Source organism: Panthera onca, chromosome B3 (genome assembly GCF_046562875.1).
Source record: "Panthera onca isolate mPanOnc1 chromosome B3, mPanOnc1 haplotype 2, whole genome shotgun sequence".
NCBI lineage: Eukaryota > Metazoa > Chordata > Mammalia > Carnivora > Felidae > Panthera > Panthera onca.
This window is the reverse complement of record NC_138344.1, coordinates 126,490,536-126,517,129: the sequence shown is the minus strand read 5'-3', so window position 1 is coordinate 126,517,129 and position 26,594 is coordinate 126,490,536. Positions and strand designations below refer to the sequence as shown.

The 26,594-nt window shown below is 34.9% G+C and overlaps 1 protein-coding gene across 1 annotated transcript in view; it reads right to left on the bottom strand.

Moving 5' to 3' along the window:
- Positions 1-26,594, bottom strand: part of LOC144616521 (uncharacterized) — a 280,197-nt gene that overhangs the window by 125,117 nt on the left and 128,486 nt on the right. The window contains exon 3 of the mRNA XM_078447662.2: positions 6,830-6,930. Coding sequence (XP_078303788.1) covers positions 6,830-6,930 — 101 coding nt within the window. The remainder of the gene's footprint in view (positions 1-6,829; positions 6,931-26,594) is intronic.

Below are 26,594 nucleotides of genomic sequence, written 5' to 3'. Positions count from 1 at the left end.
TTATAAGATATTTTGTTTCATTATACTTACATTTTGCAGAATACAAAATAGTTTTCTAATTGTTTCTCCAAAGATATTTAAATGGAAATGTGTAATAAATACAGGGAAAGCCAAGAAAATAGTACCATTTTTTAAAATTAAAAATATTGGGGCAGCTGGGTGGCTCAGTCGGTTAAGCATCTGACTCTTGATTTTGGCTCAGGTCATGATCTCACGGTTCCTTAGTTCGAAACCTGCATCAGGCTCTACACTGACAGAATGAAGCCTCCTTGAGATTTTCTCTCTTCAACTCTTTCTGCCCCTCCCCATCTCACATTCACACACACACTCTCTCTCTGAAAATAAATAAATAAACATGAAAAATATAGACCTCTAAAATATATATTGGGCAAAATCAGCTGGGGTGTATAATAATAATGTTAATAAACATAAAATGGTAATAATGATAGTAACAATATCTAACACACGTGAGTGCTACCTGCCAGGCACCATGATAAACACTTCCACTGAAATATTTTATTAAATCTCCCAAATAATTCTATAAAATAGATATCAGTACACAATTTTACATGTCAGGAAAATTGGTAACAGTCAATAAGTAAGTAAATGGCAGAATGAGCCAGAATGAGTGTACTGTTTTTCTCACAATGGTATCTACGAGCTATAACTAGAAGAGTTTCTTCGGCCATATTTAATCTGGCTCTGTCCACGGGGCAAATACAAAACTCAGGAAAGTGTTCTTCCTTTGGGTACTTTCATATACTCCTTGTTAGATATGATCATTGTGTATCGAGTTTTGGGTATTTTACCACTTTATTGTATTAAGATATAATGCATAAAGTACACAACCATCTCCTATACAACTTGATTCATTTGTACAAAATGTACCCATGCAAACAAACTCAAATAACTTCCACCCAGGTTAAGACGTAGAACATTATCAGCAGCCCAGCAACCCGCCTCACTCCCCTTCAGAGTCATTACCCACCCACAGGAAAATAACCACTATTGTGACTTTTATCACTGTAGATTATTTTTCCTCTTTTATAGCAATATATATTGACATCAGTATGTACTCTTTTGTGAGTGATTTCCGTCACTTATAATCATATGTGTGTGATTCATCTAGGTTTTTGCCAATACCAGTAGTTTGTTGTTTTCATTAATGCGTAGGGTTTCACTGCCTACAAGTACCACGGTTTATTCATCCCATCTGTTGATGAGGAACATTCGAACATTTTAGCCCAATTTAAGCTACTGTGAACAAAGCTACTGTATGCATTCCTTTCCATTTCTTCTGATGCACAAATAGGGACAGATCTATTGACACATACACACACACACACACACACACACACACACACACACACTATAAGACAGCATCACTATTCACATGTGTGTACAGAATGTTAGGATACATGTATTGTTTTAGGAGACTCTGCACTGTGCAAGGTGTTTGTAATGATATTACCATTAGTATAATTTGCATTTGCTTAACATCTACTCAGCATGTGGTACTGTCTTTTCTTTCTTTTTTTTTTTTATTTTCAACCATTATGGTGAATAAAGGTAATATCTCATTGATCTCATTGTGGTTTTAATTTAATGAAGAATGATTTTTTCAAACTTTACACGTTTATTATGATCATTTAGATATATTCTTTTGTGAATTGCTCCTTTTTTGTTATGTTTTTTTTCCACGAAACTGTTTGTCCTTTACTTATTGCTTTGCTAGGACTTATTTATGTATTCCAGATATAAGTCCTTTGTCAGATATATGTATTGCAAACATCCTTTCCTGCTTTGCATTTTCTTTCTCTTCATGGTGTCTTTTCATCAAATGGAATTCTGAATTCTAATGACATCCATTTTTTAACTAGTGTTCTGTTTAAGGAAAATGTACCTACGGCAAGTTATGAGAATATTCTCCTAACCTACCGTCTGAAAGCTTTATGGTTTTCACTATTAAATGTTAAGTGAATACCTATTTCTAACATACCTAAATATCTGCATAAAAGATCATTTTGTCCTATTTTGGGTCATAGCCCCTTAAGACTTTGATGAAAACTATAAAACCTTACCCTAATCTTTAGGAAAAGTATGAGAGGAGGTTTTACTAGTCACCTTTACTATGATGACAAATTTATCTCCTGGACTTAGTCCCCCGACTCCATTATATGTCTGGAAATGTAGGAAGCCTAGAATCCAAAAATGTATTAAAATAGCAAACTAAGAAAGACAGAAGTGATTGGATCATTCAATGGGGAGAGGAAATAACTTTTCAAAAAGAAAGGTGGTGGCCTTAAATCTAAAAAAAAGCAAGTTCTGTTAAGCCATCCCACAGAATCAGCAATGGTTTCTTGCAGTAGACAAAAGCTTTGATAAAAGAAAAACAAAGTGGGGCACCTGGGTGGCTCAGCTGGTTAAGTGGCTGACTCTTGGTTTCGACTCAGGTCATGATCTCACAGCTCATAAGTTCAAGCCCCGAGACAGACTCTGTACTGACAGAAGGGAGCCTGCTTGGGATTCTCTCTCTTTCCCTCTCTCTCTGCCCCTATCCCACTTGTTCTCTCTCTCTCTCTCTCTCTCTCAAAAATAAATAAACAAAAAAAAAAAAGAGAAAGGGGGGCGCCTGGGTGGCCCAGTCATTTAAGTCCCCGACTTCGGCTCAGGTCATGACCTCGCGGTTCATGAGTTCGAGCCCTGTGCTGTCAGCGCAGAGCCTGGAGACTTTTTTTGGATTCTGTGTCTCCCTTTCTCTCTCTGCTGTTCTTCCCTTGCTCACACTCTGTCTCTCTCTCTCTCTCTCAAAAATAAATAAACATTAAAAAAGTTTTTTTGAAGAGAGAAAGAAAGCATTTGTTTACGACCTTGGCAAGATACACAAGAACTTTAGCAGGTTACAGCAGTACACGAAACCCCAGATACACTGGAACCATTGTTGGGAAATGTGGAACATGCCGCTGGAAATGGCATGAATGTAAGTAATGAAAACTTTTAAGAACCATTTAAGGGGCTTACAAATTGAAGTGCTATATAAAGAATCAAAACCAATGAAAAGTAAGAGAGAAGACTAGAATCTTTGAATGAATATTGCAGCATAAATTGGGCAGTTTTTAGCAACTTCAAGGGAACACTGTTAATTTAAAAAAAAAATACAGTGTTTTAAGGGATGTTTGAATGAAATATTAAGTACAATATTTACCTAAATTAAAACTTCTTGCTGGCACAATCACCATTGTTATAATTATTTCTCAATATATCGTGACTTTAGGGGACTGCTTACTTATATCTGTCCATGCTCTCTTTGGGGGAAGAAAACCAAAGAAAGTGTGGAAAAAAGTAAAAGGGAAATGTAGAAGAGAGTTAAAGTATTTGAGATGGTGAATGTTTACCTTACTCCTACCACTCCACACCATGCACGCACTGTCAGACATAGCAGATGAGGTTCAATCACTGTGGCATTCATGTATTCCCTCCACATTAATTCCACTAGAATTAAGTTACCAGGTGGAATCCTTCAAAACCAGATAATTACAGGACACAAAGAATACAAAAGCAACAATATCTTCCTGACAACACAGGAGATACTTCTGAGTGACTAAACTTATACAGACTCCAGAAGATATTAAAGTAATTATGCAAGAAAATTGTGGGGATTTCGGGATATATATTCATAGGAATGAGATCTGTAATGATGTGGAAAAGATGAACTCACAGGTTAGTCAATTAACTCACCAGTAGGATAGTGTAGCACAAGGAATATGAGCTCAAGAGACAAACGAGTCTGTTTGGATAATAGCTTACTCAATGATTAGTCTCTCAGGTCTAGTTTTCTCATATGTAAAGTCACTCTAAAAAATGCCTACACTGCAGAGCTATTTTGTGAACTATGAATATGTAAAATGCCTTAAGAGTAGACAATGGATAAAAGCTTATCATTAAGATTGATCCCATCCTTCTCTTTTCATGGGAGTCTTTTGCAGTTAGTTATTAAATGGTGAGAGACCTTGAAATCCCTTTCTAAATTGAGAACTCTGGGAAAAACAAATAGGGGATGCCTGAGTGCCTCAATTGGTTGAGCTGAGCGTATGACTCGGTTTCAGCTCAGGTCATGATCTCACAGTTCTCAAGTTTGAGCCCCACATCAGGCTCTGTGCTGACAGCACGGAGCCTGCTTGGGATTCTCTATCTCTGCCCCTCCCCCACTCCCAAACACATAAATACTTTAAAAAAGAAATAAAATAGGACAGTATGCTATCGAATTCTAGAAAAGAAAAGCTGGCAGCTTTCAAGTCAGGCTTGTGCCTTCTACCTCCCTGCCATGTGGGCTATGGGTGCTACAAGAACTTTTTATCCAAGTGCTGGTTTTCTGACAAGTAGCAGGAGCTTTATTTTTGTTGCTTAGTTGACTGTGAAGAATCACCATCTGTACAAATTGTAATTCTGATACTCCAGAGCCACACTGGAATTGTTCAACTAATTTCCATAAATTTACTCCAGTGGTCACAATTGTTCATCCTTATCAGTCAGATCCAGACCTCAATGAGACTATTGTGCAGCTGCAGGTGAAATCCTTTCTCGGCCTTCTACACCAATTCCCAGCGACCCTCAATCTCAAACCTCCATAGAGAATGTTCTGTTTGAGGTACTTATAGGCACATGGGCCTCATGAATAATCACCAACAAGAAAGACATTTATTTCAGTGTGAATTCCATCATTAACAATGCTATAAATAATGATAAGCCAGAGGAAACATTTTTAATTGGAAGCACATGGGCAAGGACTTTAGGTTTCCTTCTATTTCATTAGGGTGATTTTTGTTTCCACAGACATTTATTATTGTACCTGACATCTGATGGCTTTATGGGTGACTTTATTGGAGGTTTTACGGAAGACTTAAACGGGCACAGATTAGCAAAGAAACAAGTGACAATGCCAAGCAGGGAAGAGATCATCGCTGCTTAAGCAAGGAACGGAGAGGAAAGGGAAGCCGTCTGACTTTCACTTGGTCTTTCCACACGGAGACAATGTGAGGGATGGGGGGGATGAGGGAAATAGCACAGGGCAGAGTGCACGAAAACAGCCCATAGAAGTTATACCTTGGCACCTGAAGGGTACATGTGAACATCACACAGCAATGTAGTGACGAATAGGCCACATTTGCCGAGCACTGAACGGTGTGATGCTAAAGCAGAAAAACAAAAGGTACCACAGCCAAAATACTCGCATGACTCCACGGAAGGGCTGCCAGTTAGCATGGAGTCAGGACTGATTTTCTAGCAACATGCTCTCAATAATTTGGATTTAGATTCATCAGTGCACAGACTTTTAAACCGTAAGTAAATATATGTGTAAGAAGCTCTCGTTGTATAAATATAGAGTTAGCCAGTAAACATTTCAGTGTAATTTCAATGAGATAAATGACACAATAGTCCTGCATATACCCCAATTTGTCTTTCATATGCATGCAATGTTTTATTTCCCTCTTTCAAGACTAAGAGATGCCCTGAGGTCCACCCCATTCATAAATCATATATAAACTTATTTGGCAGTAGGCTCATGGTATATACAAAGCAATGAAATTGTTTCAAAAATCAAAAATCAGAAAAGATAGTAATAAAAGCTAGCTTTTACTGAGTATAGACTCCCATGCATATTACTCATAGTAATATGTTTTTGTGTATATGTGCATTTACTTAGATATAATATTCAGTATAAACATATGCAGGAATTGTTACCATCCACATTTTACTAATGAGTGAATAGGCTAAAAGCCATAAATGTCACTGATTTCTATGACCAGAAATAGAAACTGGGAGAGAAACCGAACCCCAAATTATTTGACCTCAAAACCCATGATCTTTTCAACTACTTCAAACTCGGTAAATGTCTATAACCATGCTAGATATTCAGGGGATTGTGGAAGCAAAATAAAACATGTCTCACCATAATGATCTAAGATACCTATTTTCTAATAGATGATTTTGCATCCTGTTTGATTAAGAAAGCTCTCAGTTGCCAGAAAAATCTGTCTATAAAGACGCTAACAAAAATCATAAGAGAAAACAATTTGTAGACCTAATAATGCCTTTCAGGTGCATTATGTAGTTGCTTCATATTTTATTTCAAATAAAGAACTAAAATCACTATCCAGCTACCACAAACCATGTGCAATCTGCATTTTACTTCAAAACAAAGATTTATACAAAGCTAAGTAATAAGTGACATCTTGGGGGCGTACCTTCAGAGTTTATAAAACTATCAATTTTATTTTTTTGAAGAACAGAGGGTAAGGCTTCATAATTATGCAAAAGATAAATCATCTTGCTATGCAATTAATTCAAAATTACAATGGCAATAAAGGTACAGTTAAATTCGTATTGATATATGAAATTGTAAAGAAGGTTAATACACTTAATTGGCATTTAATAAGAGAGCTGCAGCAAGTTAATTGGATATCAATTTACATAGTTCATAAATGTCACTTCTTTTAATAATTGAGCTCATTTCCTCAAGATAATGCTCATATAGTTTATTATGGATTATTAACATATATACATTTTTCTGTATAAAATGTGTTGGAGTCTTCCACATACACCTTATCAAACAAACATCGCTTTCTTATTTACCCATGCTTCTGTCATGGGCAGAAATGTAATGCATCAGCAGTCACCATCACAACTGAAATCCTCCTAGTTGGCCATTTACTATTGTTTTCTAAAGTCTGCAGAATGCATCTAGGTAAAATGCAAACTCTGCTCTTCATACCAAGTTCTTTAAAAAGAACTTGAATTTATTTCTTTCTCTTAAGCATCATTAACTTACCTCCATATATAAGATTTTTCTTCTTGCTCTCTCTTGGAGTCTTCTCTTGGAAAATTTTGTCCCCGCAATAACTGCTCTTTAGTTCCATGGCCTTGGAGATGCTGGGTAAAGATTTAAAAAAAAATAAAGCTGACTCACAAATGGGATCTCCTTCAGTTCATAAGTAAGCAGAGAAGGAAAAAGTTAAAATATTCTAAAAATCCATGATTTCATCAGTAACAATCTAATAAAGAAAGGAAAATGATATTATGTCACAAACTTGGAAAACCAGGACCATATCTATTGGTCCAGCCAGACTAGCTAGATGAGGAGTCAAAAACAATTGCTAAAACTGTGTCCCAACACGTAGTTAATCTGAACTCAGCAACTTACATTAGGAACAAGATGAAAAATAAATGAGCTGGCAACTCTTCAAACCTTGCCTGGAACAAACATAACCAAAGGAACAGAAACAAATTCTGCAAAGGAGCTCCCTGCAATACCAGAATTGGATTAGACATTGGTGACAATTTGAATTCAATGAAATATATATAAAAAGAAAAATTATGCATGAAAAAGTATAATGATAAAAAAAGAAAGTAGAGGGGCGCCTGGGTGGCGCAGTCGGTTAAGTGTCCGACTTCAGCCAGGTCACGATCTCGCGATCCGTGAGTTCGAGCCCCACGTCAGGCTCTGGGCTGATGGCTTGGAGCCTGTTTCCGATTCTGTGTCTCCCTCTCTCTCTGCCCCTCCCCCGTTCATGCTCTGTCTCTCTCTGTCCCAAAAATAAATAAAAAACGTTGAAAAAAAAATTAAAAAAAAAAAAAAAAAAAAGAAAGTAGAGCTAAGGGAATGTATTGAGCAAAAGCATAAATCTAATAAACACACTGGAAAAAAAACAAAGAACAAAACAGACATGGAGAGAAATCAAATTAATGGCATGAAAGAAAAGCTTGAGACAATCGCTGTGAAGGGATAAAGAAAAAAAGAATAAAGTAATTAGGAAGAAGATGATAAATATAAATGCCATATAAAACAATGTAACCTATACTTCACTTGTACCCTGAAATTGAGGGCTCAATATACTTGTTATGGACTGAATGTTTGTGTCCCCCTAAAATTCATATTTAAGCCCTAAACCTCAATGTTATGGTATCTGGAGATGGGGTCTTTGGGAGCTGATTAAGTTTAGATGAGGCCATAAGGTTGGAGTCTCTGTGATGGGATTAGTGCCCTTATGAAAAGCTTGCTTGCCCTTTCATTCTACCATGTGAGGCACAGTGAGAAGGCATCTGTCTGCAAGCCAAGAAGAAAACCCCTATTAGAAACTGCAGCCTGCTGGTCCTTGGTCTTGGGTTTTCTAGTCACCAGACCTATGAGAAAATAAGTTTCTAGTAGGTTTAAGCCACCCAGCCTGTGGTATTTTATTATGGCAAATCTAGCCAACCAATACAATATTAAGAGATAAGTTATTCAGAAATAGAATACAGAAATAGTGTTACGACATTAAGTAATTGAGTCTATATGGTGAAAGCATAGGTTATACATATGATAACAAAAAATAATTCAAAACAGTCAATATCAAAACATCCCATAACTTCAGAAGTAAAAAAAAAAAAAAAAAAAAAAAAAAAAAAGCAGGTAGGAACCAAGGAAGAGAAAACAGACTTTGTATCTAAAAAGGAGTGCCATACTCTAGGATATTACTTTGACATTGAGGTAAACCCTGGTTAACGTTGAAATTCACAGAGGAAGAATGTATTGTTCAGGCCTCCTGTTGGAAAATCAAGTCACCCATAAGGAAAAAAATTAGACTACCTTCAGACATCTGTTCTGTAGTCAGAACACAGTGGTTCAATGCCTCCAAAGACTGGTGAGGGGGAAATGGTATTATCCACAAATATACCCAGCCAGGTTCCCTTTAAAAGAGAAAAGCAATAGGGGTGCCTGGGTGGCTCAGTCGGTTAAGCATTAAGACTTTGGCTCTGGTCATGATCTCAGGGTTCATGAGTTTAAGCCCCACATCAGGTTGTCAGCACAGAACCTGCTTCAGATCCTCTGTCCCCTTCTCTCTCTGCTCCCCCACCCTGCTCTCTCTCTCTCTCTCTCTTAAAAATAAATAAACATTACAAAAAACTCAAAAGAGAAAGGCAATAACCAGACATTTCAGATAATAAAAGTGGATTTACTCCACTGGGGTCATATGAACATGGAAGGGAAGGGAAGGGAAGGGAAGGGAAGGGAAGGGAAGGGAAGGGAAGGAAAAGAAAGCCAAATGAAGATGAAATCAAGTTAAAAAGAGATGAACTGAAATAAATAATTGAAAAATGATGCACAATGGTAAACCTCAAATTAATTAAATACAAAAATTAAGATTAAACAGCTAAGAAAATGTGGTTAAGGAATAAATATAAATATTAAAATCTCTGACAAAACAAAAAATAGTATCTGTATTAAAAATGGGTAGGTAGAAAGGAAATGAGGTGGGAGTAAGTATAAAAAAAGCAAATTAAAAGATCTTTATGTCAGGGCATTTATTAATACTGTATAATGAATATTCAATTAAAATGAAAATACTTCTAAGTTTTTAATAATCTTTCAAATATTTTAATCTTTTTTTTTCTTGAAGGATCTTTCAACAACTATATTGTGTCATGAAACCCTAATATTGCAGTTTGGTAACTTCTTCCATTTTGATTTAGCTTCTTTTTTCTTTGGTTAAATTCAAATTAACTTAGTAAAGTATATGGTACTGTAACAATAATAGGTAAAATCTGATCCAATTCTTATAATTATTTTTGTGTCCACATATTCTTCCTGCTACCCATCCTTCTTTTTGTATTGTGGCATCAATGAATGTCAAAAATTACGACATTCAAATTTTAATACTGGTTATTTTAGAGTAGTAGGATTCTAAATAATCTCTTGATTCTTTCCTTGTACCTTTTTGCGTTTATCAGAGCATGGTAATAAACATATATTGCTTATATACATTATTATAAAATAAATATATAAATCAAGTAATACATTTATCCTGATGCTACCACTAACTTCAGTGACATTTTAATAGGTGTCATTTAACTATATGCAGATAGTATAAAATACATGTGAGAAATTTAAATAGAAAATTCTGAGTTTTAGGAACTTTACCTGCACCCGTTTTATTTCTCAGAATCTACTCATTACAAATCTCATCTGCTGGCCTACTAAACGTTTTTTGATGTGCATCTAGAAGCACTTTTTTTGTTTGGCCTAACACTGATTTTAGTAGCTAAGTGCCACAATAGTGAGGAAGGAGGGACACTAATACAATCTTCACAGTATATAAATGTGTGTACATCTGATTAATGTACAGACTGATCAAGGAACTTTTCACTCTATCCATTGGGGTCCAGTTTTGTGGTCCTGAGCTTCTGGTATAGATAGGACTTTCTTAATGATTCTGATGAGATGATTCCCTAGGATTTTTGTGCACCTGAAAATAACAAGTTCTTTTTTTTTTTTCAGTTAGATTTTAGTGACTATATGCTATTCAAAATCTTATGATAGTCCCATACCCAGGATTTCCCAGAAAGCATAATCTTAGTTCATATTCATGAAGCTTCTCTGTTAATATCTGTGATGTACATTTAGTTATGCCAGCATCTTTGGAAATATACATAAATACATAAAGGCCTAAATTAAATCTGGCAGGTGTCAGGGATGACAGCATAATTTTATGCTAAAAATTTTGAATTTATTTTATAACAGAGGGCCACTTGAAACAACATTAACATTTCAGTGTTTCTTCTGTAACCGACTGAACCTTCCCTTCTTCACCAAACACATTATCTCTCTAGGACACAAACTTCATCTAGATTTTCCAAACTCTATACCATTGTTTATGGTTACAACCCATCTCATCTATTAGAACCCCCTCCATTTTTACTGAGGCTCAAATGCTACCTCGTCCTAAGAAAGCCTCCTCTCATCTCTCTTTGGGATTAGTTCTTCCACCTTCAGGATCCCCAAAGCAATTTTTTCCCTCAGCTTCTGTCCTAATACTGCACATAACTGTCTCTTCTGTAAAATGGAAGTTCCTTGAGAGAAAGCACCAAATCGGATTACTGCATTATCTATAAATCTCATCCAGTTATTTTTCACTGTAAATGCTCAATCAACATTTTTTAGGTACCATATGGTATATATTAATTTAGGGTTAATTGTATCTAACAGAAAAGTACATATTTAAAGCATAACCAAATACAGTATATTTTCAAAATTCTAAGAATCATCTATTGTAATTACACAAGTTACAGTGCATGACCTTCTATAATTCATGTTTTCCTGTCCACAACAGCTAATGAGCTAAGAATCTCACTTAGGCACTGCTTTGCTTTACTTTTTGCAATTCTTTTATGTGACTGAAAATTTCACTTCTTTAAAAGCAGTCTGCAATTTGGCTTTTTTTATTAATCCTCTTATTAGCTCTATGGCCAGAAAAATACAGTTAGTAGGCCACACTATAGCACTATTGCTTAACTGATTATAAGATGGACATCAAGGGATTTAAAGGCCACCATTCATTCTGGAAATGTCTCCTTAGTCTGCAGTATACCTACTATTTGACCAACGCAGCTGCAACATATCTTTTTTAATGGTATAATTTGTAACTCCTGTGACAGAGGAAGAGCATTTCCTGTACTTAGGAAAAGAGTTCACTGCCACTAAATTAGATTTTTTTGAGCAACCCAAAAAGAAATGATCCTAGACGGCATCCCTGGATCATTGATTCAACGGTGATCAACTTATAGGGAATTGGCCCGTATAAGACACAACAGATACGTGATACACTGATTTACTGAGTTTTCATTTGTTGAGAGAACCAAAGAAAATGAAATCTGCCACGGCCATTTGTTAATTTTTGCCATTTTACCAACCAGTGAATTTTCTATAATCAAAGGTAGAAGTTACCTGCTTTGGGCCCAAATCTAGCTCCAAAATAATGTTTAAATTTTTTTAAATGAATTTATTTACAACATTTCAAACTGAGGGGATTATACACAGAAACCCATTTTTTCTTGCTTTTCCTGAGAAATAAGACTTTTTGAGACATGGGTCTCAGTTTCCTGTATGTCAAAAATTTCAGAGTTGGATAACAAGAACCCTACCTTCAGAATGCCTTATACTCACCATGCCTTCTTGCTGAGGCCATAATTCAGTTACATTGAAGCTGCTACTTTTCATTTAAAGTAAATAGACTGTTTTTCTACAGTTTGAAGATTTACAGCAAAACTGAGCATATAGTACAGATAATACAGTTCCCAAATACCTCCCGTATGTACATAATTTCTATTATTAACATCTTGCATTGATGTGGTGCATTTGTAACAACTGATGAATCAATATTAAGACATTATTATTAACTAAAGCCTATAGCTTAAGTTCAGGTTCATTGTTTGTGTTGTGCATTTCTACCTTTGGGTTTTGACAAATGCATAATGTCCTATATCCATCATTATAGTAACACACAGAAAAATTTCACTACTATAAGAATCCCTTCTGCTTCACCAATTCATCTTTCCTCCCCTCCTCTAAATCTGTAGCAACCATTGATTTTATTTATTTATTTATTTATTTTTTTACTCTCACTGGACTGTGGCCTTTTCCAAAATCTCATATATTTGGAATCATAAACAGTATGTAGCCTTTTCAGATTGGCTTCTTGCATTTTCGAATATGCTCTTAAGGTGTTTTCATATCTTTTCCTGGCTTGATAGCTAGTTTATTCTTATTGTGGAAAAACAGTCCATCATATGGATGTACCACTTTTTAGCAATTATGAATAAATATAATATGCATATTTGCATACAAATTTTTGTGTGGACATAACATTTCAAATTAACTGGGTAAATACCAAGGAGTGCAATTGCTGGATTGTATGTTAAGACTATGTTCAGCTTTTTAAGACACTGCTAAACTTTCTTCCAAAATGGTGGCACTATTTTGAAGCTTAGCAAAAACACTCATTGATTATCTCATAGATTCTGTAAGTCAGGAGTCTGGGGTGTATTAACTGGCTTCTTGCTCAGGGCCTTACAGGGTTGAAACCAATATACTGGCCTGGTTAGCATCTCATAGGAGGCTCAATGTTCTCATGAAGCTCACTCTGGTTGTTGTCAGTATTTAATTCCTTGCAGTTGTAGGACCAAGGTTCCATTTTGCTTGTTTGCTATTGGTTGGGGGTCACTCTCAGCTTCCAGATACCGCCTACAGCTCCTTACCACATGACCTCCTCTATAGATCCTCTCACCATGCCACCAGGAGAATTTCTCTCATGCTTCAAATCTCTGACTTTGAGGGGCGCCTGGGTGGCGCAGTCGGTTAAGCGTCCGACTTCAGCTCAGGTCACGATCTCGCAGTCTGTGAGTTCGAGCCCCGTGTCAGGCTCTGGGCTGATGGCTCAGAGCCTGGAGCCTGTTTCCGATTCTGTGTCTCCCTCTCTCTCTGTCCCTCCCCCATTCATGCTCTGTCTCTCTCTGTCCCAAAAATAAATAAATAAACGTTGAAAAAAAAATTAAAAAAAAAAAAAAATCTCTAACTTTGAGAAGAGCCCAGCCTTTTTGAAAGGCTCATTTGTTTAGTTCTGGCCCACCTAGAACAGCTCAGTTTTGACTGACCCATAATCAATTGAATTGGGACCATAATTATATAAGCAAAATCCCTTCATTTCATATGTAACATAGGCTAATTATGGGTGTGAAATTCATCATATTCACAGTCCTATCCTCACTCAAGGGGAAAGGATTACATAGAAGCAGGGGAGGAATTCTGTGAACCAGCTCAGAATTCTGCCTAACCCAAAGAACAGTGAGTAGTATGAAACTGAATAACATTCATACAGATATTTTCATATGTGAATAAAGGCTTCACATATTTGGCCTGTTATATACTAGTTAATGTCACCTTAATGAACCTGCAGACATTTAAAGCAAGCTAATTCCTGACCTCCTAATTCTGTCATATTGGCCTAATCACTATGTGTACTTTTCACAGAGAAAGAAAACAAATTGCTTTTACCTGAAACATCAGTTACATTTTTCTTATAAGCCTTTATCATTTATTGCATAAACAGTAACACAAATTGCTCGCCATGACCTGACCCCTCCATCTACTCTTCTCATTTAAAGATAATAGCATTACATATTTTGATGATTGACAGAATAATTTCTCTCTGTATATGTCCTTCTACCAGTATGTGTTAGAACTTTATTAAACCAAGCAGAGTTTTCACATAATCCTAGATTTTTTAATGCCCTGTTGGATGTACACAAAGAATGAAAAATGTCCCTTTGCCTGATGGACCAAATATCCTCCCCAAAACAGGTAGGTTCTCTTCCCTTCTGACCCATTTCCTATCCTCTGGATATCCTCATGTACCATTCATCTTGCATACTGAACCACAAAAATTTAATTGCATCTGTCTAAATTAATTAGACTCTATTGACAATTTAACACAAATAATTTCAGTACCAAATTCTATGAGAGTATATTTATTTTTCACATGACGCTCCTCCATCTTTTTCCCAAAGAAAAAAAATTACTTCTCTCAGTATCCCTTACTCTACTCCTGGTTGTGATATTTTGCATTTTTTGAGCCTGCACCTGCCTCCTTCATGGGGATCTTAAGGGGGGGCTTACATACAGTCAGCCTTTTAATCAGCCAGGAAAGGGATGCTGTCCCCATAGTTCCTCCAACTCTTGGTTGGAAGGGAGGTAAGGTGAACTCCTTCATTAGAGAAGTTTCCCCATGACTTCCTGTTGTTTATAATCAACTTGTTTAAAAGCAACATTTTTAGTGATTTGCAATGATTATCAATTTTGAAGTGATTACCAATCCCTAGAGAAAACCTAACTCTAATGGAGTTTTGATTTTTAGTTTTTTTTTTTTCTTCAGCGTCTGCTATCATAATCTTTCATAGCAAGATGAAATCAAAGAAGCGAATCTGTTCATAAATGACATGGTGATATTTGGAGTAGAAAAACTATAGGCAAAAGCCAAGACAGAAGAAGGAAGAAAAGGGATGGGAGTTAAAAATGAAAGCCAAGGGGCACCTGGGTGGCTCAGCTGGAAAGCTTCCAACTCCTGCACAGGTCATTATCTCCTGGTTTGTGGATTCGAGCCCAGCATCAGGCTCTGTGCAGACAGCTCAGAGCCCTGAGCCTGCTTTGGATTATGTAGCTCCTTCTCTCTCTGTCCCTCCCCCACTCACACTCTCTCTTTCTCTCTCTCAAAAATAAACGTTAAAGAAAAGAAAAGAAAAAAGTGAAAGCCAAGACTGACTGGATTCAGACTATTATTAAAATGTTCCCAGAAAAAGCAAAAGAAAGAAAACTGTCTAGGCAATGAGAGAAAAAGTCATGCTCAACCAAAATACCAGTCTTAACATAAGAAACTCATGTGACAAACATTAAAGAGTATACATGTCCAACATTTTTAAAGCTTTTTAATGTTTTTTATTTCAAATAAGAAAAAAAACTTTTTTTTCTAGTTTTTTAATGGCTTAGATTAGACTAATCTATTTTTAGAACAAAAATAATTTCTTTAAACTTGGCTTATTTAATGTCCCTTCCAACATTTCCAGATCTAAGTCAGATTCCTCATGCCTTTTTGACAAAGGAAATTCCTCTGCATTTGATAGGCATTCAACCTCTTCAAAGAATGCTTATTTATAAAACAATGAGTTAGTTGTTTGGGGAATTAAAAACTGAGTATGAGATAAAATGAATAAAGTTCATTTTCAAACTTGGAAAGACCACAACCAAACAAATATTAAACAATCACAATTAAAGTACATGTGAGAATAATTTATTGATAATTATTTCCTTTTTCATCTCACTAAAAAATTCATTTATTAAGACTATGGCATAAAAGAGAAATTTCCAATCATTAATACATGTATTCTAAAAGTGATTTTTTTGAGATATTTTGTGTAAGAACACTGAAGATGTTCTCTAGCTCTTTACTCAGTGTGGTTCATGAACCAGCAGATTTGGCATCACCTGGGAGCTTGCCAGAAATGCTGAATTTCAGACCCTACCCCAGATCTACTAAATTAGAATTTCATTTTAACAAACCCCAAGATAATTAGTATGCTCATTAAAGTCAATGTATAGAAAGCACAAACTAAATGATCTCAACTTTAAACTATATATAGCTTAAGCCTTGTATTATTTACTTCTTATCAATGGTACGTAGCAACTTGCCCAATAATAAATGTGTAAACAATCAAAGGAATGAATAACTGCAGATTGTTTACTGAAACAGCTTGTTAAAATGACTGATTCTATCCATTGATTTACAGTGATCCTGTATGTATCTCATGCTTACATTGCATCATTACATCTTAGCTTAGTGACATGGTTCCTTTTCATTGTGGAAAGTAGTGCTTAGAGAATTTATGGAGAATATAAACATACATAAGTATTATTTATTTTTCATTATGGCCACTTTTGGAGTCTGATTAGGAAACCTTAATTTTTTTTCCTGTCCTGGGCATCTAGAACAAATTATGCTCATGTATTAACATCATGTATAGTCCAGAGACCAATGCTAGGGCCAACTCTGTATCAAGTGCCAGTATTTAAGAGTAACTATAAATACCGAAGACAATCTTTTGCAGTTTTCTCAAATGAATAATTGAATTTAATTTCCTTTATAATAAATCATTCAATTTGAATAGTTTTATACTTCTTAAAATAGAGCAAGCATTTGACCTTTTAGCCATCACATGATTTTATATTTAGTCACTTTAATTAAGGAAATTAAATTCATTTAGGGAAAAATTTGAAGGAAAATTGTTCAACTTAATGATGTTTGAGTTTCACAATATCCACCCTGGGGAGCATGGAGTTTCAATATCCAAAAGACACATTAGCCTATCTCTTGCCAGTTCAATGTCACCATATCTAACATATAATCCCAGTGCTTTTTCACACATTTTCTCATATAATCCCAGTGCTTTTTCACACACTTTCTTACCCTTCTTATAATAATCTTGAATAAAAAGACTGCTGGCAAGTACAATCTTTTTCGTGATTGACATCTAAGATTAGTTATGCATAACCAACACATATCTCAAATTAATCACTGATTTTAATATTAACATTCACATATAACAATAGGAATTCAGCCCCATTTTCTGCCTCCATAAGTTGGGGACAGCTTACACATCAACCATGTTTATTTTACTCTTCCCCATATTTGTTGTGAAAACTGATATCCTAGCTATTTTCTATTGGGGCCATAGAATTTCAGAGACCAAAAATAAGTGCTTTAAAAAAAAAAAGCTTTTAAAAAATGTAGGCAAATAACTCTATTTTCTATAAAGAAGTATTTATATTTACCTTATAAAAGGAAATTGAGATTTGAAGATAAAAAGTAAATTGCCTATGAGACTGAAAAAACAAACATCTACAGATCAATATGCTGCCTCTCAAACTGTATACATAAAGACTTTATTACAAATAATTCAATGGTTGGACTTCTCCTAACGAAGGGCTTCTCAGGTTTTCTCATCATTATTTTATTATAATGCTGACTAAAAATGACAGTGTGAGAGGTTCAGTGTGACCATTTCAGCCAAATAGTCTGGAACTAAAGAAGAGTGACTCTGACAAAAAGAACTACAGAATGGCACAGAGAGAAACACACAAAAAAGTCTTCACAAATCAGTGATAACACTGGGTGAGATTTTCAAGAACAGGAATGGAAACTAAGGCAAATAACAAACTGAGAGGCATTTATTCAAACAAATCACTGAAATGCAGTTTTAGCTCATGGCTGCTCCACGCTATCCCTTTATCCTCCTCACCAACCTCCACATGGGCACACTAATGCTGGGACAACCAATTAACACCGAAAGGGGCACAAAACCTCCATGCCCCTGGGTGTTCATAGCAATGCCAATGAAAAATGAATGGAAAAGACCAATAATGCACCAATCCTGACTAGGAAAAACAAGAAACTGACAGACTAGCCTGAAATTGATCAGGACACTCTGGGGAATGAGACAGACATAGCGTGCTTTGATACGTTCACATATAACTGCAGAGCTCTAGAAGGCTGTGGACATGGGCAAAGATGCATACATTCTTGTGACAGACTGGAGTGTTATGTATACATCCCTGCTTGAATGTAAGACCATATGCAAGAGCAGAGAAGATAAGAAAGAGCTCAAAAGAAAGATAAAACTGGGGAGCCTGTGTATACTACTAGAACACAGAATGCATTCCCCAACCCTCAAATGGGCCCATCAGCAATACTCTGCTCCATAAACTCTAGCCATCTCAATTGCTCTAGACTCTCAGTAGGATATCCTTAACCCTAGGAATCTTGCAAGCTCTGCAGGTTTCACATTACCTCAAAGATGGCCTGGAAACCATCTTAAGTTGTAAGCTGAAGCAATCATAGTACATACCTCATTTGTTCCCTATCTCTCAGGGTCACTGTTTTAATCTCCTCAGGTCCTGTGTCTTGAACCCGTTATCTCATATATTCTCTGTGTTGTTGTTATTAATGTTTTAGGTAGGACATTAAATCCAATTGCTTGTTACTTCAATTTGGCAAGGGAAAAAAAAGCATTTCCTACATCTTTTTGACACTTTCCCGTCACCTTTTTAGCATTTATTTATGGGTGCACAGGATCTTTCCAGACTCATCTCATATTGTCCTTTCCTAAGAAGGAGTCAGCCATTTCTCCAGGAGCCCTGGTTTCTTTTATTGGAAAATGGATATTAAGAAGACAAGATCTTGGTGTTAGCTGTGCTCACTGGTTATGAGATGACATTTCCAGTCTCGTAGCTGTGTCTTAATAAGTTATTGGATATTTGGTCTGGAGGCCTTAAAGATTTTTCCTTTCTTATTGGAGTTGAATAATTTTATTAATATATATGACTTGGGGTTAATCATTTTTGGTTAATTTTTCACAATTATTCAGATGTTCTTTCAATACATTCACTCAAGCCTTCTGTTACCTGGGGAATGATCTTGGTTTATGGATTTAAATATTTAAATGTATTGTTTATTCTTCTTCAGGGCTTTCAATTGTATACATTATTTCAATCAATTAATTATTCACCACTGTATTTCTGATTTGTTTCACTTCTCACTTTAATTTTCATGGTTGTATATTTAACTTTCTTCAATGTCTCTTACTATATTTTCTATTGTAATCTATTCCACTTAGTCTATTATTGTCTTATAAATTACCTTTCATATGGAGGTGATTATGTTTTTTTCCCAACCAACCCTGTTTCAATCAATCTGTTTTTTAATTTTTTTTAAATTTTGAATTTGTAATTAAAAATGGTTTCTAATTTCCCTAAATACATTCTGAGTATATAAAATCAGTTTTAATATATTTAATTCAGTTTGGATGAATGAATTTTATCAAAGGTGTATCATTCCTTATTTTATGCTTTCTTAAGTTTTTGTATTCTTACTTAGTCTCTATTCATTTTGTGGACTTGAGGTTCTTTACAAGATTCCTAATTCACTAAGATTCCCTTCTATAAGTACAGGAAGTTTCCATTTGTTTAGTTTACATTATTTTGTTTGATCCTAGAAAGATAATTAAATTTACTCCATTTCTTTGTTCGGTTTATTTTTTTCAGTGCCCTCAAATTGCCACATTTATTTCTTTTGCTTTTAACCATTTAATTTCCAAGTGACACCTATTCGTAACTTTTTACCACTTAAGTTATAAATCTGAAAGACGACCACCTCAAATTGCATGTGTTTTAAGCTCTGTAAGCAATACTCTGACCTAGCTGGGAATTTTTCTTTCTTTCTTTCTTTCTTTCTTTCTTTCTTTCTTTCTTTCTTCCTTCTTTTCCTTTTTTTTTTTTTGGTATTCTCATATATAGGGTAAAAGTGATCTTTATGGAGAAGTTAAAGAGCAATTTGAGATATGCTGATAGGTCCCCTCTTCTCTTTTCCCTTGCAATTTTTCTTAAATTACCCTTGTTCATGACAAAGATTGCAACAAGAGTATGAGGTATGAGAGATTGCTGGCTGGGATTTGGTATTTGTTTATTTTCACCTGCATGAAAAGTTTGGGCATTTTTTGTCTTCCAGTGTTTTGTTTTCTGTTTTGTTTTGTTTTTGTTTGTTTGTTTGTTTGTCTTCCAGTTATTTTTAAACCACATTTTTTTGGTAGTTTTATGTGTTCTCCTTGATGTTCTGGGGTTTTTTATTTGCTGTTCGAAGGATATTAGAGGGCAGATTTAGGTTGCTGTCACTGTGTTAGATTCCCTGGTTTTTAATTATTTGTAATATTAAATACCCAAAATTCAGATTTAATTTCTAAATATTAATTACTGGTACTTTTTTTATGGCTTCCTTCAGGGTTACAATACTTTTGTACACATCCTTAGTATTATCAAAAGTATTTTGAATACACTTTCTTATTTAAATTCTAAATATTTAAAATAACTACTCAAGAGCTCATGATCCATAACATGTAACTAAATCTTGCTAAAACTTACCCATCTTTTAGCTGCTGTCACCTATGTTAAATGCTTGTTTATTTATCATAATAAAATTTGTTTTTTATTGTCCTACAAGTAAATATTCTAACTTTGATATTTGGCCTTCTTTACTAAAATTATAATACATACTAAAACTTATCACACTGTATTTCTCATGTGTTTTTCTTTACAAAAATATTTCATGTTTTTTCCTTCTACACTTATCTTTAGAAAGTGAGAAGTTCTAATTTCTCTCATGTTTGTATTCAAATGAAGTTAAAAATAATTCATTTTAGTGTTGGTATCTTTTTTATAGTACAAAATTTAAAAACCTTTTGAGATTTTTTAGACATTCTTTTAAAAACAGCACATACCACACTATTCAATGAGACTCCTAGGAATTAATTAATAAGTGAGAATCCATCACTCAGTACAATTTAACTTTGATAAAATACCTCATTTTCGAAGGCACTGTGGTTACTTGTCTTAAATATAAGACAAACAAAGTAGTATATGACTACTATTTACCCTATCTTCAAGGGTAAATAGTGGTCATATAAATAATATCCTAGGTCAATAAAACAGAAACAAATCACATGCTCAATGAAGAGATATAAAAAAGTCTGAGGAAGCCCAAATGCCTAATTTTGACCAAGCAGATATCTTTGAGCTTTCAATGATAATAGACCTTGAAGATAAAAAGTGTTAGCAGACTAGAGAGTAGAAAAAATACCAAGGTAAAGGAATAATAGGAGCAAAGAACAAGGACACCAAAGATATATATTAATTCAGACAAACAAAACAACCCCGAATGGTTTTCATATCTTGTAGTTATGGTCTAATTGTGGAGGACATCGGATGTCATGCAAGAAAATTTAAAGTTTACATTTTTTGTCAGCGAATGATTGTTCATAAAGAGGTTTAAGATTGTTTTTACATTTAAAAAAATTTTTAATGTTTATTTATTTTTGAGAGAGACAGAGACAGGATGCGAGTGGGTTAGGGACACAGAGAGAGGGAGACACAGAATCTGAAGCAGGCTCCAAGCTGTCAGCACAGAGACCGACACAGGGCTTGAACCCACAAACTGTGAGATCATGACCTGAGCCGAAGTCGGACACTCAACTGACTGAGCCACCCAGGCACCCCAGACTGTTTTTACATTTTAAGAAAATTAGTTTGCCATCAGTGTAGATAGAAAGTTAGAAGTAGAGGCAAGGGAGTCAGGAAGTATTATAATAACACAGAGAAGAGGACATAAGCATTGTCTTATGAACATAGGTTACATTCTTGCTCCTAAAATGGATTATTCTGCTCTTACCATTTAAGTTGAAAGATAAATTATAATTCATTTTTTTAATATCATAAAATATTTATACTTCAGAAATACAATTGTCTATGTTAAATGAAGAGCATAGTGTGTATATATTTTCACACTTCAGTAATAGTAATTATAAGCCATCCTCTCAAATTTTAATCAGAGCTATGGCTTATTTTTTCAATCCACCATGTCTTGTAATATAAACATAAAGACAATTAGAATCATAACATCAGGGAGAGTAACCTTGGAAATGAGGACAGGGTGACAAAAATAATCTTGCTATATTTATTCTAGTAATTTTTATTACACAATTTATCCTTGTTTTTAAAAATAACTAAGCATTTTATAGTCATACTATAATCAAGAGTTTTAATTATATATATATATTATGTATTATTTGCATCTTAAACCACTCAAATTTGACACAAAAATTTGAAAAAAAAATGTTAAATGGTATTAATATATGTAGATATTCAGAATTTTCAAACAAATGATGCTCATACATTTTACATAAAACTCTCATACAAGAAATTAGAATGCACAATTGATAACAGTGAGAGGTATTTAATTATGTTTAAATTTATAATATAAGAAGAATCAATCACCTATTACCCTTCTGGTTAATGTTTCAAACGCGGTCACAATCAATGTACCCATATACCACTTTAAGATAAACCAGAACTTCATATATTTCAAGAAGGAAGTACAGCATAGAGGCTTAAAGTCTCATATCTGCTGTGACATCACCTAGATTTTATTCCTTGCCATGCAAATTACAAACTTTGTACCTAATGACATGTAAACTTAATCTCTCTGTGACTTAGTTTTCTTGACCATAAAATGAAGTGGGGGGGGGGGGGAGGGAGCCTTAAAGGTTTGTTGTAACAATAGAATAAAATGATATATATAAGACCCTTAGATTCATGCCTGGTGCACAGTGTAGTGATTACTAAAGTTAATATTAAAGAGGAAAAATACTCAGGTACTTATGGAATCCTGTAATTGCAGAACTCAGAACTAAATAATCCATTCTTAAAACCAGAATCTACAGTTACTTACAGGTTTTACAGTTTCCTTATCATCGTTATTTCTCTTTCCTTCTCTTTCCTCTGCATTGCCTTTTAGAATGTGATCATCTATGATCATTAGAATTTTTACTGCACAAACTGTTTGGTTACAATGCTACCTGAGATCATATTAGTTTGAAGAGGTCACAGGATTAGAGAGAAAACCCCATTTAGAAGGTACTGACTACTGACTCCCCCCAAAAGCTAAGTTTATTAGGTTTACTGTAGTAACCGAGAACACCAATTTAGCAGAGTCCTACTAGTATCCCAAAAGTGAAAAAAATAGGGAAGGATGTGTATAGGGTTTTTGAGTCTAAGCTGAATTAATTTAACATGCACTTGGAAAGTAGGAGAAGAGATGGAATTGAGTAAAATTTACTGGTGGACAAAGTAGGATGAGAGTCTTGAAAAGCAATGTTTGGGGCACCTTGATTTTGGCTCAGGTCATGATCTCACGGTTGTGATATCAAGCTCCGCATTGGGCTCCATCTACACTAAGAGTGGAGTCTGCTTGGGGTTCTGTCTCTCTCTCTCACTGTGCCCTTCCCCCACTTATTCTCTCTCTCTCTCTCTCTCTCTCTCTCTCTCTCTCACAATAAATAAATAAACAAACATACATACATAAAAAAAAGAAAAGCAATGTTTCATGAAAAAGTTGTTAGTCACAGTCTTGAATGGTAAACTCATTAGTAGATTCAGCCTAATCTTTGAGAAGCAGATATTTCCAGAATCAAGCAGCTAAGTTAATTTTACTTGGTCTCAGTACGGTTTAAGACATGGCCATAAAATATTCCTGATCCCAGAACTGTTTAACCCAGGGACAGTGAATTAATTACACTTTCAAAAGGGAAGCATATAATCTAGAGAAAGATGCAGAAAAAACATCCACCTGAGATAAATCCACAATGCTCATGTAGAATGGTTACTGTGCAAAGCACAACCAGCCTATCACTGGTAGCCCCAATTCTGGGGAGCTAGAGAAGGTCCAAAATGTCACATGGGAGTAGGCAGAGAAGACTAGGAGAGACAATAGGAGATTAGAAGAGTTCAAGTGAAGCAGGTTTCTAATGGAAATAGCATCTGAGATTATCAGCAACCTCTAGAAAGAAGTGGCCATGGCCAAGGCCAAGGGCAAAAAAACTCAGATCTTCTCTGTGAAACCCCTTGCCAAAAATGATCTCTCCTTTTCTGAACACCTATTGAAGTTATTGTTGACACAATGCATTAGGAAATTAATCATACTAAATGCTATGGCTTATGTTTAAAAATCATGATATTTATTAAGTCTTTATGTATTTTATTATTCATTTTTAGCATCTTTAGTGTAAGTATATACTCCAAGAACTATGCTATAAATTTGTATCTCCAATAATACTTTAGTAGTGTTTGATATAGAGCATGTACTAATAAATGGTTATTGATTAACTGATTGGAAAGTAGCTGTTTAAAGAGAACTTCACACACACACACACACACACACACACACACACACACACATATATCATGAATTCATGTATTTTTACTGTGGCTCTTTGCCAGGGTAGATGATCTAGGCACCCAGCTCTCTCCAAAATAGAGTCTAATCATTCAGACAGTTCTCAACAAGAAAGAACAGCATCAAGCAAGTGATAGAACCCAAATCTGAAACTGAGGTGGTTAGGTCAAAGGCTCTGCTTACTCTATTTTCATTGCAACAGCTTTATACAGTCAGCTTCAATGTAGAAAGAAAACTACAACATAAGGAATTGATCAATCTCACTGTAAGTCAGAATGACTAGACTTGAACAGGTATTGGTTGAGGCAAGGGTTTTCTTCCATTTCCAGAAGTTTCAGTTACATATAGTTATAGGTCAATTACTGGAAAAGTGAGGAAATTATAAATGGGGAGAAACATTTTATTTAAAAAACTCATTTATTAGAAAGTCTTGTAATCAAGTAATATCCTTTATGATTATGTTTGGTTATTTCCTCATCTAAATTGGAATTGTTTCCTCATTCATTTAGTCTAGACACCGAAAACTAAAAGATGTACTAAATGTAACCTCTAACCTGAATTACAGTGTAGCAAAATATAGCCTATGCTGTATTACTTTGCTATTTATTTAGCTGCTGTAATAATGTACCCCTGTGTTAGTTCTGTCCTAGGTGAAATGGGAATGTAAATATTTTATGACCCATTTTCTTTCTTTAGGGAAATCAGTGAAGTGTCTGGAGGAGAAGAATAAACATGTAGAAAACTCCGGAGAACAGTATCATAAAGTAGTTTTAAATAATTTGTAATAATGGCTGCACAGAAAGCAATTAAGTCTTTAAACTGAGAGATGCAGGACAAAATAGTAGCAAGGTCATGAGGAAAACAAGAGAAATGACAGCACTGAGACTTGAAGGTCAGAAAGCTCTGGGTTCAATTCAAGGACCTACCACTTCTGTAAACTTGGGCAAATCATGTAAATTCTCCGGGCCTTGGGTTCCCTATCTTTAAAATAAAAGATTAATTAGTTTTTTTAGCAAGCCAAAGATGTAAAAGTTAAATGACACAAGTCATTTAATATATTAGATACTATACCTACTACACAGGAAAAACTCAATAAACAGTAACAATTATTTAATTACTTACCTCCTACTGTATACCAAGCACTGAACTAAAAGCACTTTAAATGTTTTATGTATCTTTTTCACTTAATCATAGGAAGATGGTTCCTTATGAGGTAGGCATCCTCAATTTGCAGATAGGAAAACTGAAACAAACATAGGAAGTCATGTTCATCTAATGTAATAAAGGGAGGAAACAACTTTAAATACAGCTTTTTTCCCCTCATTCAAGAGCTTGCATTCTTAACTATTTGTCAGCAGCACCTCTTATTATCATTGCTAAAGGAATGGTTGAATCGACTTACAGATGAATATCTACTTATTGCATCCTAATATAACAAAGATGATGTAGCTTTCCCCATCCAATCTTCAAAGCAAAAAATAGGTAACTATAAAATATATCACATTTTTCATCTTTCATTTTGAGGAACTCATTTCTCAGATTCTGTCTTGCCTCATACCAGCTATCACATGTTGATCCTACTCGTTTTCTGTTATCTGTCCATAACAGATTTGTGACTTATCTTTTTAATTTCTTTGAAGTCTGAGGCCTCATTTCACTCTGCTTGGGTCTTTGGGTTATAACAATTGTGAAGATCTGAGAACCTCTGTGGTGTTGAATAATTCAAATCATTATATTTTCTAAATCCAAATTTAGTACAAAAGCAAAACAGGAGTTTGCAGACTCATGTCTGCTTTACAAGCAAATTACGAATTATTTCCACAGAAAAAATTGTATCTGACAGGCCAAAAAAATATGCAAACACTGTTCTCTTTAAAGACTGACAAGTTAATAATATACTTATCGAGTTCCATGAACATTTTTTTTTTTACTTTCATCCATCTATATATCTTCATAAGACTAGAATGCTCCTTAATTCAGTAAGTGGCTAGGGTTGGGGGTTTTCTAAAATTTGAAAGGCCATCCTCAGTAAAAGATTTAAAATTTTAAGACTATTACCAAGAGGACCTATTTTAATATGGCTGAATATTTGCAGTAGATTATTTATTTCCTTTTTTTAAAACTGTGAGACTGTGTGGGGAAAATATCTACAAGCACATCAATGAGCCAGAAGGAATTTTAGGCATTTTACAAATGTTTCACTTATCCCTGCAGAGTAGACCGGATTCTCCACTTTACAGATGAGAAAATGGAGGCTCAAAGGAATTAAGAAACAATTATTAACTTGTAGAGTTGTGACCTATGAGGCTTTATGCAGGGTTTTTATTTTGCCTCCCCTCCAGTTATTTCGGGAGCACTAAATTGTCCTCTTAATTAGCAAGTTGTTCTTCAATT